This window comes from Chenopodium quinoa, unplaced genomic scaffold (genome assembly GCF_001683475.1).
Source record: "Chenopodium quinoa cultivar QQ74 unplaced genomic scaffold, ASM168347v1, whole genome shotgun sequence".
NCBI classification, from domain to species: Eukaryota; Viridiplantae; Streptophyta; class Magnoliopsida; order Caryophyllales; family Amaranthaceae; genus Chenopodium; species Chenopodium quinoa.
Genome location: NW_018742903.1, coordinates 517,852 through 534,642, shown reverse-complemented (window position 1 = coordinate 534,642; position 16,791 = coordinate 517,852). Strand labels below are relative to the sequence as shown.

General features: G+C 37.0%; 1 protein-coding gene and 1 long non-coding RNA gene across 2 annotated transcripts; one reads left to right on the top strand and one right to left on the bottom strand.

Moving 5' to 3' along the window:
• Nucleotides 1-10,989: 10,989 nt before the first annotated feature.
• LOC110727182 (chalcone synthase-like) lies at nucleotides 10,990-13,597 on the bottom strand. Its single transcript, XM_021906738.1, has 2 exons — nucleotides 12,875-13,597; nucleotides 10,990-12,214 (listed from the first exon to the last, which is right to left on the bottom strand). The coding sequence occupies exons 1-2, from the start codon at nucleotides 13,233-13,235 to the stop codon at nucleotides 11,217-11,219; spliced, it is 1,359 nt and encodes a 452-aa protein (XP_021762430.1). The 5' UTR covers nucleotides 13,236-13,597; the 3' UTR covers nucleotides 10,990-11,216.
• Nucleotides 13,598-13,668: 71 nt separating this feature from the next.
• On the top strand, nucleotides 13,669-16,412 carry LOC110727187. Its single transcript, XR_002512499.1, has 3 exons — nucleotides 13,669-14,189; nucleotides 14,307-14,446; nucleotides 14,522-16,412. It is a non-coding gene; the product is annotated as an uncharacterized LOC110727187 (long non-coding RNA).
• Nucleotides 16,413-16,791: the final 379 nt, after the last annotated feature.

Genomic DNA, 16,791 nt, shown 5'->3' with positions numbered 1-16,791 from the left:
TTATTACTGAATGATGTGGGAGTACATATATTGTTTCGGGTGTTTTTGGTCCCTCGGGAGAGTTACAATACTGGGCATGAGCGCCTGAGATCTGTACCTGCAAAACCACGAAACTCCGGTTGGGTGGAGTTCCGCCTCCGAAGATCAAGTTTATATGATTCCGGATGAATAAGCATGCGGAAAGTAAAATGGGTGTTTCTCTCTGATTCAGGGAGATTCTGCAACTAATATTGCTCGGGATTTGTGTATGTATTTATGAATATTTGTGCATCCAATAAATGAGGAGGATTCCTCTATTTATAGCAGATGAGAATCTGCTTCCCCATTAGGGGTTCAGTGCCACGTGGCATCCTCTGAGTGGATCCCCTTGAGCCTGTAAGAGGGTGACACGTGTCAGGCCCTCATTGGACCACGTGGAAGGGGTAATTTTTACCCTAATCATTTGCCCCTCACAGGTGTCACGTGGTTTAACCACGTGTCACCTATGACAGGTGTCAATCACAGGGGAGGCAACGGTTTGCCTGCTTCCCCCCTTTTTCCTTTGCGGTTTGAATTCGAATGCTTTAAGGCAAAAGTGGCGATTCGCCTTCCGGGTTTTCCTATAAATAAAGGCACACCCCCTCTCTCCTCTTCACTTTACATATTTTTCAAAAAAATTTCTTTAGAGCTCTGACACCGGCTGCTTAATTGTGCAACCAGCTTCTTCTTTCAAGCGCATCCGGATACCGATTGAGTGCTTCTTCAATCACCCATTTAGGTACCGTCTGACCCTTCATTTTCTCTTGATTTGAGTAGAACTACAAACAATCTTACACTGTCTGGGGCACCTCAAGCCCTCTCTTTGATGTCCTGCATTTAGTAGACCCACAGACGGTTTGGACCGTCTGGGGTATCTTAGGACCATGGACTTTTTAATAATGCATCCCATAGGCCAACAGGCGGTGATATACCGCCTATGGCATCTCTAATCAATAGTCTTCAAGGGGTTGCATTCAAAAGACCCACAGACGCTTACATGCCGTCTGGGGCATCTTCAGACTTCAAATATTTTCCATTCAATAGACCCTCAACCTGAAATATTCCGCCTAGGTCATCTTCAAACAATTGAATAACCAAAATTGCATTTCATAGACCCTCAGACGGCTAGGAGCCGTCTGGGGTATCTTCAAACAAAAATCTTCCAATCTAGACCCACAGGCGGTTTTATACCGTCTGGGGTATCTTCAGGCAATTGCTTTTCGAAATTAGACCCACAGACGGTTATGGAACTTTTGGGGTACCTTCAAACAGTTGTTCAAGACTCGGATCCATCGCATTCTCAGCCGGACTTAATCCGTCTGGGATGTGTTCGAGCAATTTCTCCCTTCTTTTTTTTTCTAAAAAAAAGACCCCCAGCCGGTCTTATCGCCGTCTGGGGGGCTTTTGAACGATCCTCATCGATCCCGCATGGGGGGTCTCTGGACAGTGCTTTACAACCCAATTCATTAGACTTACAGGCGGCCTTTGTGCCGTCTGGGGACTCTTTGGGCAAGCTTCCCTGATACCGCCTGGGGTATCTTTGAGCAAGATCTTGTGACACCGTTTGAGGTATTCTTGAGTAAAACTTTGTGATACCGTCTGGGGTATCTTTGAGCCAAATTATTTAAAATAATTGACTTTTTGTCTTTGTGCTTCAGATTCTTAAATACAAATGGACTGATCCGCCTGTGGCATCGTCAAGCCACACTTTGGAACCTCAGCACTCAAGTCTTCTTCAACCGTTTTCACAAAATCAAGGTATCACCTTTGCCCCCTTGTAACCTCTTGAGTTTACCGGTTGTATAGGTTAAAGCATAATGGACTCTCCCAATACACACACGACACAGCCTAGGGCAATTGTCAACCGGTCACTGGATACGGCTGAATCTAGGACTAGGGATGTCGTCTGGGGGTGTATGGAACACCCTTACTTTTCTACGAATCCGACCGTCTCTGTTCATGTGCAGGACAGAATGGCTCGGACAAGGAAAACGGATGTTGACCCCGAGTACAAGTTAGATGATTCAGCCGATTGAATATGTTCCCTTTGATCAACCGGGCGTTCCAAGTACGCCTAGTGATGAGATTCTGGAAGAATTCGGGAGCTCAAGCGAGGAGGAGACCGATCAGGAGGCCGGATCTACAATGACACCGGATGCGCCTCAAGACAATGAGGAAGCATACAACTGGCCTTCAATCAATAAATAATCCTTTAGAGGCGCACATGAGCGCCCGGGATGTTGTGACGCTAAACACAACACTCTCGGCATTTTTGGAAAAGCGCCCGGTAGGGGACGGCTGGGAGGTTGGTGTCCCGCCTGCTACTGTGACCGTCGTCTGGGAAGACGACCTAGAGCATGCCGACAATTACTTCGGTTGCTATGAGGCGGCATTCAAAGCCGGCCTCGGTTCCCCCTTCACAGAACAATTAAAGCCATTCTAAGGGGCTATGACCTTGGAGTCTGGCAGCTCACACCCAACTCTTAGGTGAATATCATTGGATATATTGCCGCCTGCGAGATGCAAGATGTGACGCCTAGCTAGGAGGCGTTTGCGAATATGCACTATTTGAGCCGTGCCCCAGGCGGCTGGAATGCGTGGTACACACTCACCACACATCCGGAGTACATGATGACCTTGGAGAAGCCCTCCAAGTGGAAGAGCTGGAAGAGGAAGTTTTACTTCGTCTCTTCCCCATCAACGGCTGCTAATCACCGGATGCGCCGTTACAATAAGAACCCGGCTCTACTAGGAAAGAAGTGCGCCCTGCCAAGGGTGTCGGCTGAGGCTTGGGATGCTATCATGGAGCCGGGACTTTTTAAGAAAACCACCCAGCCACTGGATGATGGGACACAAATCATTGTCCCCAAATTCTGGGTCCCTCATCCGGACTGGTTCAAAGACGAGGCGTTCCTCTATGCCTGCGGTCTCAGCACTTTTTGGGACAAAGGTTTACTGCTTAACCGGCAATTTATGCCGCCTGTATGGTATTTGAATGCTGCTTTAACATTTTCCTTTGCTATTTTGCAGAGAAAGGACTCGAGAAGACTCCTCCTGAAAAAACTCCAGCTAGGTCAGCCGCCAAAATTAGGAAAGAGCAACTCGAACAGAAGCGGGCCCAACTTGCGGCCCGTACCAGTAGGGTAAGAACCGACTAATCTTATGCCGTCTGTATACCTTGTAAATAGTTTGATTCTAACTTAGGCTTGATATTTTTTACAGACAGGGATCCAGAACATTCCTCGCTCCTTGAGGCAAATGGTAAGGAGGCCGGGAGAGGAGCTCCCTCAGCCGAATCCACAGAGGCAGAGGGTTGGAAGCGGCCCTGCACCATCATCAGCCGGCAGAACACCGGCTCCTGAAAGGCCCACGACCGCAGGCTAAATTCTGCAAAGTCTGGGGCTAAGTTCTGAGCCGGCTGATGCCGGATCTAAGGAGCCTGCTCCTTCTAGCCGGGTGCCTGCTATTGCATCCGGCTAAAAAATGCGGCTGGGGGTGGTGGCACCCCTCAGCCTGATAACCAAGGTATGGACTTAACTTTTGACCCCCCCCTGGCCGCTTATGCCAGTTCGAGTCAAGTCTCATGCTTCTCAATTAGGGGACTCTGTCGGCAACCGGCTGAATGTAGGAGCCGTTTATTCCCAACACTTAACCGATTTCTCTCATAATGCAGATACAGCTTCTCGTTGGCCGGACATGCAAAATTATGCCAAGAGAATGCTAAGGACCTTCACCAGGTCCGAGAGGGAGGCTGTGCCGGGCATCAGCCAGGTCAACCTTGACCGGATTACCTCACTGCTGGCTGAGGTAAGTTACCGGATGGGGTATTTTTGTGCAATCTGATTATTTACCGGATGGGGTATTTCTGTGCAAGATTGACAGTTGTCAGTCCGTTTATGAATGAAACTAACTTCTTTTCCGGCTGACCATGCAGGCGTTGCTGAGAGTGGATGGGTTGAAAACCCCCTTGCGGAAGAAGCAAGAGGAGGTAAGGGATGCCTAGAAACGGGCAGCCGAATTAATTGATGTCTGTCAATACAACTCCCTAATGCTTGAAATCCAAACTGAAGCCCTGGTGATGAAACAGGAGGAACTCATCCAGCAGTTAACGGCTGCTGCCGACACTGCCAACAAGACGGCTCCCGACTGGCAGCTACAAATTGACCAGCTCAAAACTGACATCCAGGCTCTGAAGGAAGCGGAAAAGCAGAGAGCCGGGTTGAAGAATGAGGTCACCCAGCAGAGGGAGGAGCTGGACAAAACCAAGAACGAGCTGGTTAAGTCCAAGAAAGAAGTCTTGGACTAGCTGTCGGCTGAGCAGACACAGCTGGTCACCGAGAATGAGCATGACTGCGAAGCACGCATGAAGATGGCATGGTCCATGATCCACCCAGACACCGACTACGCCATCTTTGACTTGAGGTATAAATACGCAACAGAAGTATTTGATGCTCAAGTTATCAGGCTAAAGCAGCCGGCGCCTTTTGAGGAGTAGGCCGGCATTGGGGATGAGCAGGCAGAGGGAGAAGTGTCGGGTGAGGAAACTTAAACCCATCAGAACCAGGATACCCTTAATGCCCGTTAGGGCCAGCAGTTGGTGCAGCAGCAACCTCAGCAACAGCAGCAGTAGGATTTTTGAGTCTTTTTACCGGCCTGCGAGCCGTGAATTTCTGTATCTATTTTCCGGACGGGAGTTCGGTTAATATTTGAATTTTAAGATTTTAATATATATATATATATGTATATGTATATATATATGTATATATATGTATATATATATATATATATATATATATATATATATATATATGTATACATACATATATATATATATACATATATATATATATACATATATATATATATATACATATATATATATATATACATATATATATATATATACATATATATATATATATATATACACACCGACTGTGTCAGTTTGCTTTGCATATGTTCAATTATTTTCATTTTTTTTTCACTTTGCTTTGCATGAAATCATGTGATATGCCGGATGTACTGGCTCTGCTTGCCCCTGGATGGTTGTTTGCTTACAGTTACCAACTCTAAGCAGGCAGCCGTCCATAAGCATCCGGATGAACGATTAGGCGGTCCTTGACCGTTGTACAACATGATTGATTAAAGTAGAATCTTCCAGCTGCGCCGACTGAATTAATCTGCCGCTCACCCGGCTACGGGCTACCACTTGGTACCTTTCGATGCCTATGGCGGCATGCAGGCGGAACTGAGCCGGATGTATTCGTTTTGAATCGTATCCGGATGTATACAAATATATGGATTACCGCCTTTACTGCTTTTGAGCAATAACCAGGTACAGAAATATAGTTGTATCGCTTTTTGTCAACGGTCGGCTGTATTACCTTGGCGCAATAGCCAGTTGTAGTATATGACAAAATATACCGGCTGTGTTGCCTTGGGGCAATAACCGGTTTCTATTTTAAGATGATTTAGTGAAACTTCGGGATATAAGAGGGGTTCGGCTGTAGTGCTTTTGGGCAAAGTCGGCTGCTTAACAAGATTTAAGTCACCGTCTATATTGCCTTGGGGCAATAGTCGGATGTATCTTGCTTTTGGGCAAATTATGATTCTTTTGAGTAGTCCACATATGCACATTAGATGATCAATTAAACCATTAGATGAAGCTTGATTCGCAAAGTAGTATGAGTTTGGAATCAGAAATAAAACCATATAATGTACTATATTCATAATACAACGTGATTGATTCAGCTTTGCAATTTGTTTTGTAATTTATTTGATACCTAAAGTATTATTACAATCAATCCCTTCAGTTATCTAATGTTTTTTTTTTTTTTTTTTTTTTTTTTTTTTTTTTTTTTTTTTGAAACCAATCAATTTGAGTGTTGGAAGTATCGGTTTAAAATTCTTAACATTATCAGCCAAACTCATGTTCTCAGGTTTAAAGTAGGACATACACTCTAGATAAGATTGTAGTGGTAATTAATTTATTGATCAAAATTGATTGAATAAATAAAAGTCAGTGAGTTGAGTTTAATGAGCTCGAAGGGAGGTTAGACAAGATGAGAAGGTAAGAGGATTATTGAAAAACAATATCTTAATTATTGGATGCACCCTAAATATATATGAAATGAAAAAATATTTATATTTTTTATAACATATGAAATGAAATTATATATATATATATATATATATATATATATATATATATATATATATATATATATATATAGGAGTTGGATAATGTGAAAACCAACTTTAAGTTAAAAACTGAAAACACAAAATCTTGACCGTAGATTCAAACTCATCTTATCCTACATTAGAGATTTTTCCCAACCTTTTAGTTTCTCTCTCCTGCATTTTCATGCATAACATTCTCTCCCTTCTCTTTTCTCTCTCCTGATTTCTACATTCTTCCTCAAACTCCATGAAATTGGTTCGATTCTTCATCAAATTGGTTCCTATTATCGCCTACGATCTACCAAGTAAGGAAATCGTTTATAATTTTGCTTTATTTTAGCTTTTAATCAATGTTTTTTCAGTTTTTTTTTTTTTTTGGAGTTTTCGTTTTTGATTTTTGTAATTTTCTATTTTTTTTATTTTTTTTGAGTTATTATTTTGCGTTTTTCATAATTTCTTCATATCGTTGTTTTTTGAGTAATTTCTTGAGTTTTTCGTTTTCGATTTGTGTAATTTTTGAGTACTTTGCTTCTGTTTTTTTATTTAATTTTGTAATTTTTGACAAATTTTGTAAGTTTTGTAGGAGTAATTTAACTTTATTTGAGGTATTTCATTCTTAATCGAGTTTCATATGAGTTTAATTATGTTATAATTCAACTTAATTTCTTCGTTTGGCATTCTGAGCTCATCAATTTCATCATCAAATTTTTCTATGTTAATCGATCTTTTCATTGTATATTGATCAATTTCTTAAACTTTTTATCGCTTAATTTTTTATTTTCAATTTGTGTTTGATTTTTCGGCTTAATTTTTTGAATTTGATTTCGATTCTTTCGGCTTAATTTTTCTCAATTGTGTTTGATTTTTTCATTTTAATTTATCAGTTTGTGCTCGATGTTCAATTTCATCATCAAATTTTCTGAACTTTGTGTTTTATTTGATTATTTTGATGATATTTTTCAATTTTGCTGCATTTTATTGATGTATTTAGTCTGATTGTCAGAAATGTGATTTCCTTGCTTTTGTATTGCCGTAGAAATTGTTTATATATATAACCAGCTGCTCGTTTGTTAATGGACAGTAAGTTGCTCGTTTGTTGCTGTGCTTACACACTAGGCTTAGGTGTGTGATTGGGTGAAAGTTCTGCTTGTGATTGTGAGCGTGTTGATTTCACTCCTCTGTGCTGTGATGTGCAGATATGTGATTTTGCCTATTAATGGGTTGTTATATGCTGTGTATAAAAAAGAATGTGATTGGTTAAGTTCTGCTTGTGATTGTGATTGTGAACGATATTTTGTTTAATTCTGCAGTAGATTTGTACATTTTCATTTAAGATTTTATTCGAACAGTAGTGTAGATCATCCATGACAGTCTAGACATTTGAGTTATTGTTATTATTTCACTCAAAAAGTCAGAGAGTTGAATGTTAGTACCAAGTGGTCAATTGTATTGTTATCCTACTGTAGACTTTCTTTTGAAGTAATGGTACCAGAATCTATCTAAGTGCACTCTGATACGGAGCTAGACATGTATTGTTTTGTCAATCATAGCCTCATAGGCTTATATCTATTTTTAAGAATGACTATTATAAACTTGTTACAATTATACATTATCCAGGAAAGATGGAGCAAGTTGGGGCTTTGGGGGGTGTCTTACAAAGTTACAATAACATAGGTGAATAATCAATAATGGTGTTTGTTTACCTTTGCTCTCTTGTTCTGGTTCGTTAGTTATTTGTTATTTTGAACTACCATCGTTTCTTGCTGGATTGTTTATTGAAAATTTTGAGAATAATGTCTCCAATTTGTGTTCTCCTACTGTCGGCTCTCTTTTTGAACGTGCATTGATCAACCATCAACCAACAATGCCAAAAATCTTGTTGGTATGTGAAGTTTAATTCTAGTATGTAGCCTAGATCTGATTGGTGTTTGAAGCTTGATTTGAGTATGCGATATTTATTTGAGTATGTGAGGGTCCGTTTACAGAAAGAAATATTTGGAGATGTCTATGAGTTTAAACCTGTTGTTGCCTCTTCATGAAAATGTCTATTTCAATTAGCTTGTAGAAGCCTTATGTTTTTTAGTGGAAAATATGAATCTAAAATCTGTGTTGGTTTTAAACCTCTACGTTTTTGGCATGTTGAAAGCCTATTAGCTCAATTGGTCGAGCACCGTGTAATCACGGGATGTAGGTTCGAATCCTACATAGACTTTTTTAATACCCTTTATTTTTATATTTAGTGACCTCGGGGTAAATGGTGTCAAATTGATATAATTACCCGAAATTTATATGTAGTTACCTTATTTTCGATATAATGAAATTAGAATCATGAAAATGTTGTAAATTTTGTTTCAGTCACCTTATTTTTGTATATAGCAATCTTTATGTAAATGTTGTCAAAATTGATGTAGTTACCTTATTTTTATATATAGTGACCTTTATTTTTGTATATAGTGACCTTTATGTAAATGGTGTAAAAAACTCAGTCGATATAGTTACCTAATTTTTGCATATAGTGACCTTAATGTAAATGTTGTAAAAATTGATATAGTTACCCTATTTTTGTATATAGTGACCTTTATGTAAATGTGATCAAAATTGATAAAGTTACATTATTTTTATACATTTATGTAAACGTTGTCAAATTGGATAAAATTGTGTTATTTTTTATGTTGTTACCTCTAAATCATTATGTATAAGGAAAAGTTGGAAAACATTTGGCTTTTAAACCGTTAGATCTTGTTAGTAATAATGGATGGTTGAGATTTTCTGTTTTAGTTTTCACCATAAGCCCTGTTTTCAGCGTAACCTCCCCGTATATATATATATATATATATATATATATATATATATATATATATATATATATATATATATATATATATATATATATATATGAAATGAAATTAATTAGGTCAATCATTTTGTTAGAATTGTGAAGTGTAACACCCCTTTTAGAAGGTGATTTATGCTTAGAGTTTTGAATTGAAATGATATATTGGTTTGGGATGGGTAAACTTAGTGCATTGAGTTTGTTTAAGAAAAATTAAATTGCTAATATCTTAGTTCAAGGTTTTAAGCCCTTAATGTATGGGTAATTAGAAACATAAAAAAAAGAAAAAAAAAAAAGGTGGATATTATAATATTCCATATTTTCTAGTGATTATAAAGTGATTGTAGACGTATTTAAATTATAAATAATTATTTAAATTTAATTAACATAGTATTTTTTATAAAAAATAATTTGATTAGTAATGAAGTGAAAGTATATAAAAGCCTTTTCAATGGAGGAATATTGATTCAAACTCTGTAACTTTGTACAACGATTACGAGTTTTGACCAAATTAATCTCATATGAGTCATATCTCATGTCTATAATTTAAACACCCTATTATGAACTTTATTATGTTTCTCTTGAATAGTCCACAATAAAGAAAATATGGAGTATCGTGCTTTAAAACCATTCCAACACGGTACCTATCTTGAAAACATTAAGAGCTTGTATGGTTATCTAGTACTATAGGATGAAATTATGTTTCTTTGAATAGTACGTCCACACTTCCACGTCAATCAAAGAAAATATCACCAGTTAAAGCGTCTTTGCTACGAAGTATTATCTTTAAGGAGATAGAAGTGAAGCATTTGTAAATAGATGGAACCTTCGTCAACATTATTGTAGCCTTCGTCAACATGGAATTATACAAAATAGATTCATAAAATAGACGGAACCTTCGTCAATACTGGTTATGAGTTTTATTAAATAGAGTAAATATTATATAGTTAAAACCTTAGATAAATATTTCTAATCAAACGTAGTACAATTTTTCTCGAAAGAAATCATATTTTATTCAAAAAGGTGGGGCTCGTCTAAAGGGGGCCCTGAGCCAAGCTGCTCCCCCTTATCGCTCTGGATATGGAAGATTGATATAGTTATGTATGTTTTCGTAAAAAACTATCTTATAAAAATTAGAATTTTTGAGAAACTCTACCTATATAAAAAATATTATTTTAAAATTATCTAATAAAAGGTAAAATTGTGTAAAAGACTACTTGTAGCCGGATTTCCACAAAATATCTCCAAAATTGCCTGCTTTGGGGTTGAAGGGTGGTTTCGACTTGAAACTGCCTCCATCTAGTCAAAACCACCCTTCAACTTAGAGCGGGCAATTTTGGGAATGTTTTGTGGTTGGTCAACATCGAAGAACTAGGTCAACGGTGAAAATTCGGCCAAAGGTAGTCTTTTGCAACATTTTACCTAAGAATAAGTAGTTTCTTACAACATTTTTTTTGTTAGGTAGTTTTTTACATATTCTAGGTTTTATTAGGTAGTTTTTGACAAAAAAAAACCTTATAGAAAAATATATGTATAGTCACAAATTCTTATATGTGGTTGGTCACACCATCAAAGGAGTTACTTCGTTAGTGTAATAGGGGTTACGTTGTCAGTGTTAAAAAGGTATTTTTTTAGTGTTATAGGGTTACTCAATCAGTGTTATAAGAATTACTTGGTCAGTGTTATAGGGGTTACTTTGTTACTTAATAAGTGGTCACACGCAAGACCGGCTGATGTATATTATATTACATCGAATTATACAAAATACTTCCCTCGTCCTCCAAATATTGCACGAAGCTAACAAGATTTTGCATGACTAGCTAAATATTTCCTTATATATAAATTATAATATATAATTGAAGAGAAGTGTGTAAATAGTGTTAAATAAAATTGCGAATTCTGTAAAATATTAATTGGGAGAATAATGGACATCTTGTTCTCAAGTTTAAAACCTTGACTAGATCTACCAATAGTGTACTCTGTACTGTTCCTTTTGATACATATACTCATTAATAGAATTGTTTATAAAATTAGGCTAAAGCCCACATGCACATTACAACATAGGAAATAAGCAGAGTGAAGCAACAAGAATTAATTAGACATAATTTAACGACATATATAAACACAAATAGCTTGGAGGAAAGAGACACTTGCTTATTAGCAACTAACACCAATCGACGACCTACTAATTAAGCAGGAAACTGCGGAGGACGATCGTCTCAACAGTAACGCCTGGGCCAAAGCCGAATAAGACACCCAACTCCAATCCATCCCCGGTGGTTGTCTTACCTTCCTCTAGCGACCTCTTACGCATCTCATCCATTATGAATAACACACTTGCACTCGACATGTTTCCAAACTCTCTTAAAACATGCCAAGTAGTTGTTAGTTTGTTATCCTTAAGCCCAAGTTTAGATTCTATTTGGCTTAAAATAGCAGGTCCTCCAGGGTGAACGATCCAAAATATCGAGTTCCAGTCTTTGATCCCAAACGGATCAAAGGCTTGAACAAGAGATTTCTCAATGTGATATGATATTAGCCCCGGAACAGTCGGAAGAAACTGAACTTCTAGCCCAACTTCTCTAAGGTGACCCCCGATAGCCCCTTCTGAGTTAGGCAGTATTGTCTGTGTTGTCGAGACTAGCTCAAAGATGGGTCGTTCGTTCAACGACTCATCAGGGTTTGCACCCACGATCACAGCCGCAGCTCCATCTGCAAAAAGGGCTTGAGCCAACATGAACTCCATGTCGGTCTCAGAAGGCCCTCGGAAGAAAATGGTCGCGCTCTCAGAGCACACGACTAGCACTCGAGCACCAGAGTTGTTCTCTGCGAGGTCTTTGGCTAAGCGAATGGAAGCTCCACCGGCATGGCAACCAACTTGGCTAAGCATGTAACGCTTCACTGAAGGGTTAAGGCCAAGAAGCCGTGTCAGCTGGTAGTCGGCGCCAGGCATGTTGACTTCTGTGGAAGTGCAGAAGATAAGATGAGTGATCTTGTTTAAGGGTTGCCCCCACTCTTTAATGGCCTTCAAAGCCGCCTCTTTTCCGAGTTTGGGAACCTCCTTAGCGAGTATGGCTTGGCGAATGTCCAACGAGGAAGCATTGTAATCGCACAATTGCGGGTACTCTTTTAAGATCTCCTCAGATACGTTTAAGTGCCGCTTGTTGATCATTGTTTTCTCACCTGAAATTCATATTTTTACAGTAATACATTTGTGTCATACATACATATGAGCAAGAGGGTTTTGTATATTAAACAAAGCTAAATTGTTGAACAGTCCTTTAAAAATAAAATATGCACATAGCTTGTAAAAACTCAAACAAGGAAACCTGTTTAAGCTAATTGATCATTCATAAATGTTATATGAAATAATCCGTAAAAAGATTTCTAAGTTAATGCGATTAGATATAAAGAGGTGATAATGGTTAGTGCTAGAAGTGATCGACATTAGCTAATTAATTGACTACTGCTCACTTAAATGTGTTAATTTAATTTATTTTTTTTGTTGTGTCATGAAGATAAAGTCTAAATAAACCATATATGTAAGCAGGAGAATAATTATTTTTAACTATTTGGAGAGGACTAAAGGCAAATTATTATAGAAGGGATTAATACCACCATAAATTTTTTTTAACAAACTAAGCTAGCTAGTGTCAATGTTTTTTTTTAATTTTTTGTGCAAGGAGAATATTAATTGAAGAATGCAAAATTAGGAAAAATCACCATCAAAATATTTTAACGAACTAAGCTAGCTAACTTAGTATTTATATTATATTTTATTTTTTAAAATATTTTGTGCAAGCAGAGTATTAGTAGAAAAATGCAAAATTAGGAAAAGCATACATATGCGCTTGTATTTGGCCTTGAGATTAGTCATATGTTCGCTATTAGTAACACGGAAATAGTGGTCAGCACAATCAGCTTGGTACACAACATTTGGTGGATTAGCGGTGCCAATGGCTAAGATATTAGCTAGGGCTTTTGTTCTTTGGCTGTTGAAGGTTTCATTGACAGCCACTTGTGCCATCGTATCGCGACTGAAAGGCTGATAGGTGTGGGAGAAGAGTTTTGTTAGTGAGGAGAAAGATATGACTCGATCGACCAAGATTGGTTGTACTGATAGGCAATTGCTATGGTGTTTATATAAGGGCAATAAAGTTACCTTTACGTCCTTCCTTCTTAACACAAAAGGTGTTGCATGCATTTAATTAAGTGACGTACACAGAGGTTGAGAGATAAATATTTATTACGGTTTGTGGATTGAAATTTTTTTTTAATCAAATCATATTTTTTTAGGAATTTCTTTTTTTAAATAATTTGAGGCAATGAAGGGGAAAAAAAAAATAATACTCCATACTAATAATACAACATGTTCCATCCTCATATGACTTTTAAAAAAAAAACCTCATATCATAATGTATGAGATTTGTCATATATGGAAACATCTAGTTAATGCTATAACTACGAAATACTGTTGTAATTAAATGTTGAGCCCAGGCATTAGTAATAAATGGATTGATTGTTCAGCAAGAATCAAGAGAGTCCAAGTTATAGAGCTAGTCGCCTAGTCCCTACCCATACTGTGCTACATATCAGATCAAATTAAAGACATGAAAATTTTCATGTCAGTAGGGCGGCGGCTAATGTGCATGATGTGTGTGTCATGGCCCATGGCTAGCCTTGTTAGTGGAGATTTTTCAGTTTAACCTTAGGATACATATTCAGCCCTGTCGCTGGCCCAGGGCAACTGGGGCGACCGCCCTGGGCCCCCAAAAAAAAAGCCCACGTTGCTGAAATGAAGGACTGAAGTTTGAAGGCCCTAAATAAAAATAAAAAAATTAAAAAAAAAAAAAAAACTTTAAAGAAGCGTATATTTCTTTCCCCTGACTTTCAAATGCAAATCCCTAAAATCATAAATTAAGATATTCAAAGAAACGATTTCTTTCCTAATATTCAGACAATCTCCTCAACTTCTTTCCCCTAATTTTCGGCCATAATATTCTCTTTCCAAAGTAATTTGATTTCTCCAAAAAAAAAAACGTTCAATCTTCAATCTAATCCCCAAGATGTATTTGTATACAATTTTCAATTTCAGTCAGATGAATTGGGGTTGTTTCGAGAATCGAGATTCAATTGAAGAGGAAAACGATCAAAAACGGTAATTTTGCTCATCAATTTTCAACGGGATTTTGCCTAATTATATATAATACTTGCATATACTCCTTAATTGATCAAAGTATCTCATCTAATTTTTATTTTTTTTTAATTTTTATAGCTGTTTCCGAGTTGAAGAACAATCAGAAGTTGGGGAAAAAAATTGGGAAAAAAAATTCAATTAATTGGTTGAGTTTGGTTCCTTGGTGAAACAATGGCTTCCGACTTCCGAGTTTCAGATTAATTGGTTGATTTTCAACGGTAATTATATTCTTATTTGTTTGATAAATTGATTTTCCTAAAAATACTAGTGTATAACATGTACTGTATTTTCAGAATTTCAGATTTGAGATATTATTTGGAATGCAATTGTTCAAATTGAGGCATTGAGCAGAATTTGGTGTTAAATCTTCAATTATCAGGTGTTTTTGCTCTTTTTTTATACTTTTATTAATTTTCATTATTTCATATAATGTTGCCTAGAAGATATTTATCTGGTAATGATAAGAGGAAAAAAACAAAAAGAGCTGAAGAGTTAATAGAATCTCAAAAGGGTTCCATTGACAAATTTTTTACTAAAGTAGTACAAGTAGACGAGTCATCTCATGAATTGGGGGAAAATGAAAATCATGAATAAGCTAATGAGGACTTAAACAATGTTAATAATGCCAATGACCCGAATGAGAATGCGACTCATATGAAAGAACCAATGGATGCACCAAATGCATCCAATGTTAATAATATAGGCATTGATGAACAAGTAGTCCCTCCTTTCGATTTTTATGATCCTAATAATTGGGGTAATCTTGACAATAAAGGGAGGGATATTTTAATTGAAAAAGGACCCATAAGAGACTTGAACCTTGTGTTTCCAATTGATGACAAATTAATTGAAAAAGGACCCATAAGAGACTTGAACCTTGTGTTTCCAATAGGGCCCCAATTTATATCTTTGCCTCGGGCCACTAAAATCTCAGAAACGTGGCTGTACATATTTAATTGTTGGAAGCATGAAGGAAGAAAAATATGTGAACAAATATTTTAGAGATATAAATGTTCGCAAGCTATTCTTTTCTTTTTTAAAAAAAAAAATAAAAAATTAACATTCGCAAGCTATTCTTAAGAGTTTTAAAAAGGGGGCATGTAACATTAATGATGACAAATAGGTAAAAAAAAATAAAATAAAATAAAAAATTAAATGATATAATTGTACAAAACTTGTCATGTCATCTAATTTTATTGTATACTAAAATGTAACCATTATATTTAGTTTATGAATATAGATGACATGACACATATTAAGACTTAAGTGTCATTTAGTGATTTATTGTACACTCAACTACCTAAAATACTCTCATATTTTTCTATTTATATTGGAACAACTACCAACAATAATTCGAATTTTACTTCATTCATCAAAATAATCCCAACTATCGATTATTTTTGGGAAATTCTTAATGGTGATCCCCAAATTCTGCTACACACCAATGGTGACCTCTGTAAACACCTAAACATGTCTCCCCAAAACCAAAACCGATGATGAACATCCTTTCACCGTCATTATTGGGCGGGTCGAGTATTTAATTTCGGGAGTGCTTAAAACCCATGTTCTGTCAAACATATTCAATCTACAAATCAGTCCAAGCATTTATTCAAACTCAGTCCAACTCACATTTTAGCCCAAACCCTTTTTAATTCATTTCATGTTATTTATTAATTTAGCCCGGTTTATCTAAATAAGCTCGAAACTCTGAAAAGACACCTAAAAATCACATACTTAATGATTAAGAATTAGGGTTAAAATGAATCTGGACGGATTTAGGGCAGAAACGGACACCGTGTCATGGCAAACATACCGCGTGACGGTATTGTATACCGTGTCACGGCATCCTGCACCGTGTCATGGCACACATGCCGTGACGCGGCGTTCAACTAGGGTTTTTCCACGGCGTCTTATCATTTCTAGGGTTTTGTGCATCACTCTACTCATTCCCTCTACAAATACGAGGCTGATTTCCTCAATTTCGGGGCACCAAAAATCATTCTCTCTCTCCTTACACCAACAATCATTATCTTCTCTCTTTAGCCTACATACTAGCCACCCTATTCTCTCATAATACTTCCCCTAAGCACTCTAAGGAGTCCATACCTGACCCGAAGTTCTATACTTAAACCAAGGCGTGAAAGGTAGAATTAACTAAGGGTTTGGACCAAATCAACTCCACTTTTTATTTAATTTAATTGTTTCAATATGATTTATATTTTTATTGAAGTTACTAACAGTTTATTCATGATGTAGCAATTCAAGGAAACGCGGAACATGAGTAGTTAACTCACTTAATTACTCTTTTTATTATTCTTGTTGCTAGTATCATGATTAGGGTTATTATTATGCTTTGATTTAACTAACGTTATTATTGCTAAATTGCTTCAAACATTGATGTTTATTCTATTATATTTATTGATCACCGTATTGCATGTTTAAAGGGAATATGTAAGTGAATATCACACCTAATAAGATAATTTGGACGACCGGTTTAGGTTCCTTATTAATCTTGTTGTTAATTGAAGTGATCACGATATTATAGAATTATATGTTTCATTAA

Excerpts from the sequence above, each read along its gene's own strand:
- LOC110727182 (XM_021906738.1), bottom strand. The coding sequence starts at position 13,235 with ATGCATGCAACACCTTTTGTGTTAAGAAGGAAGGACGTAAAGGTAACT. Across the intron at positions 12,215-12,874 it reads GGCCAAATACAAGCGCATAT|GTGAGAAAACAATGATCAAC; the intron begins GTATGCTTTTCC and ends TATGAATTTCAG.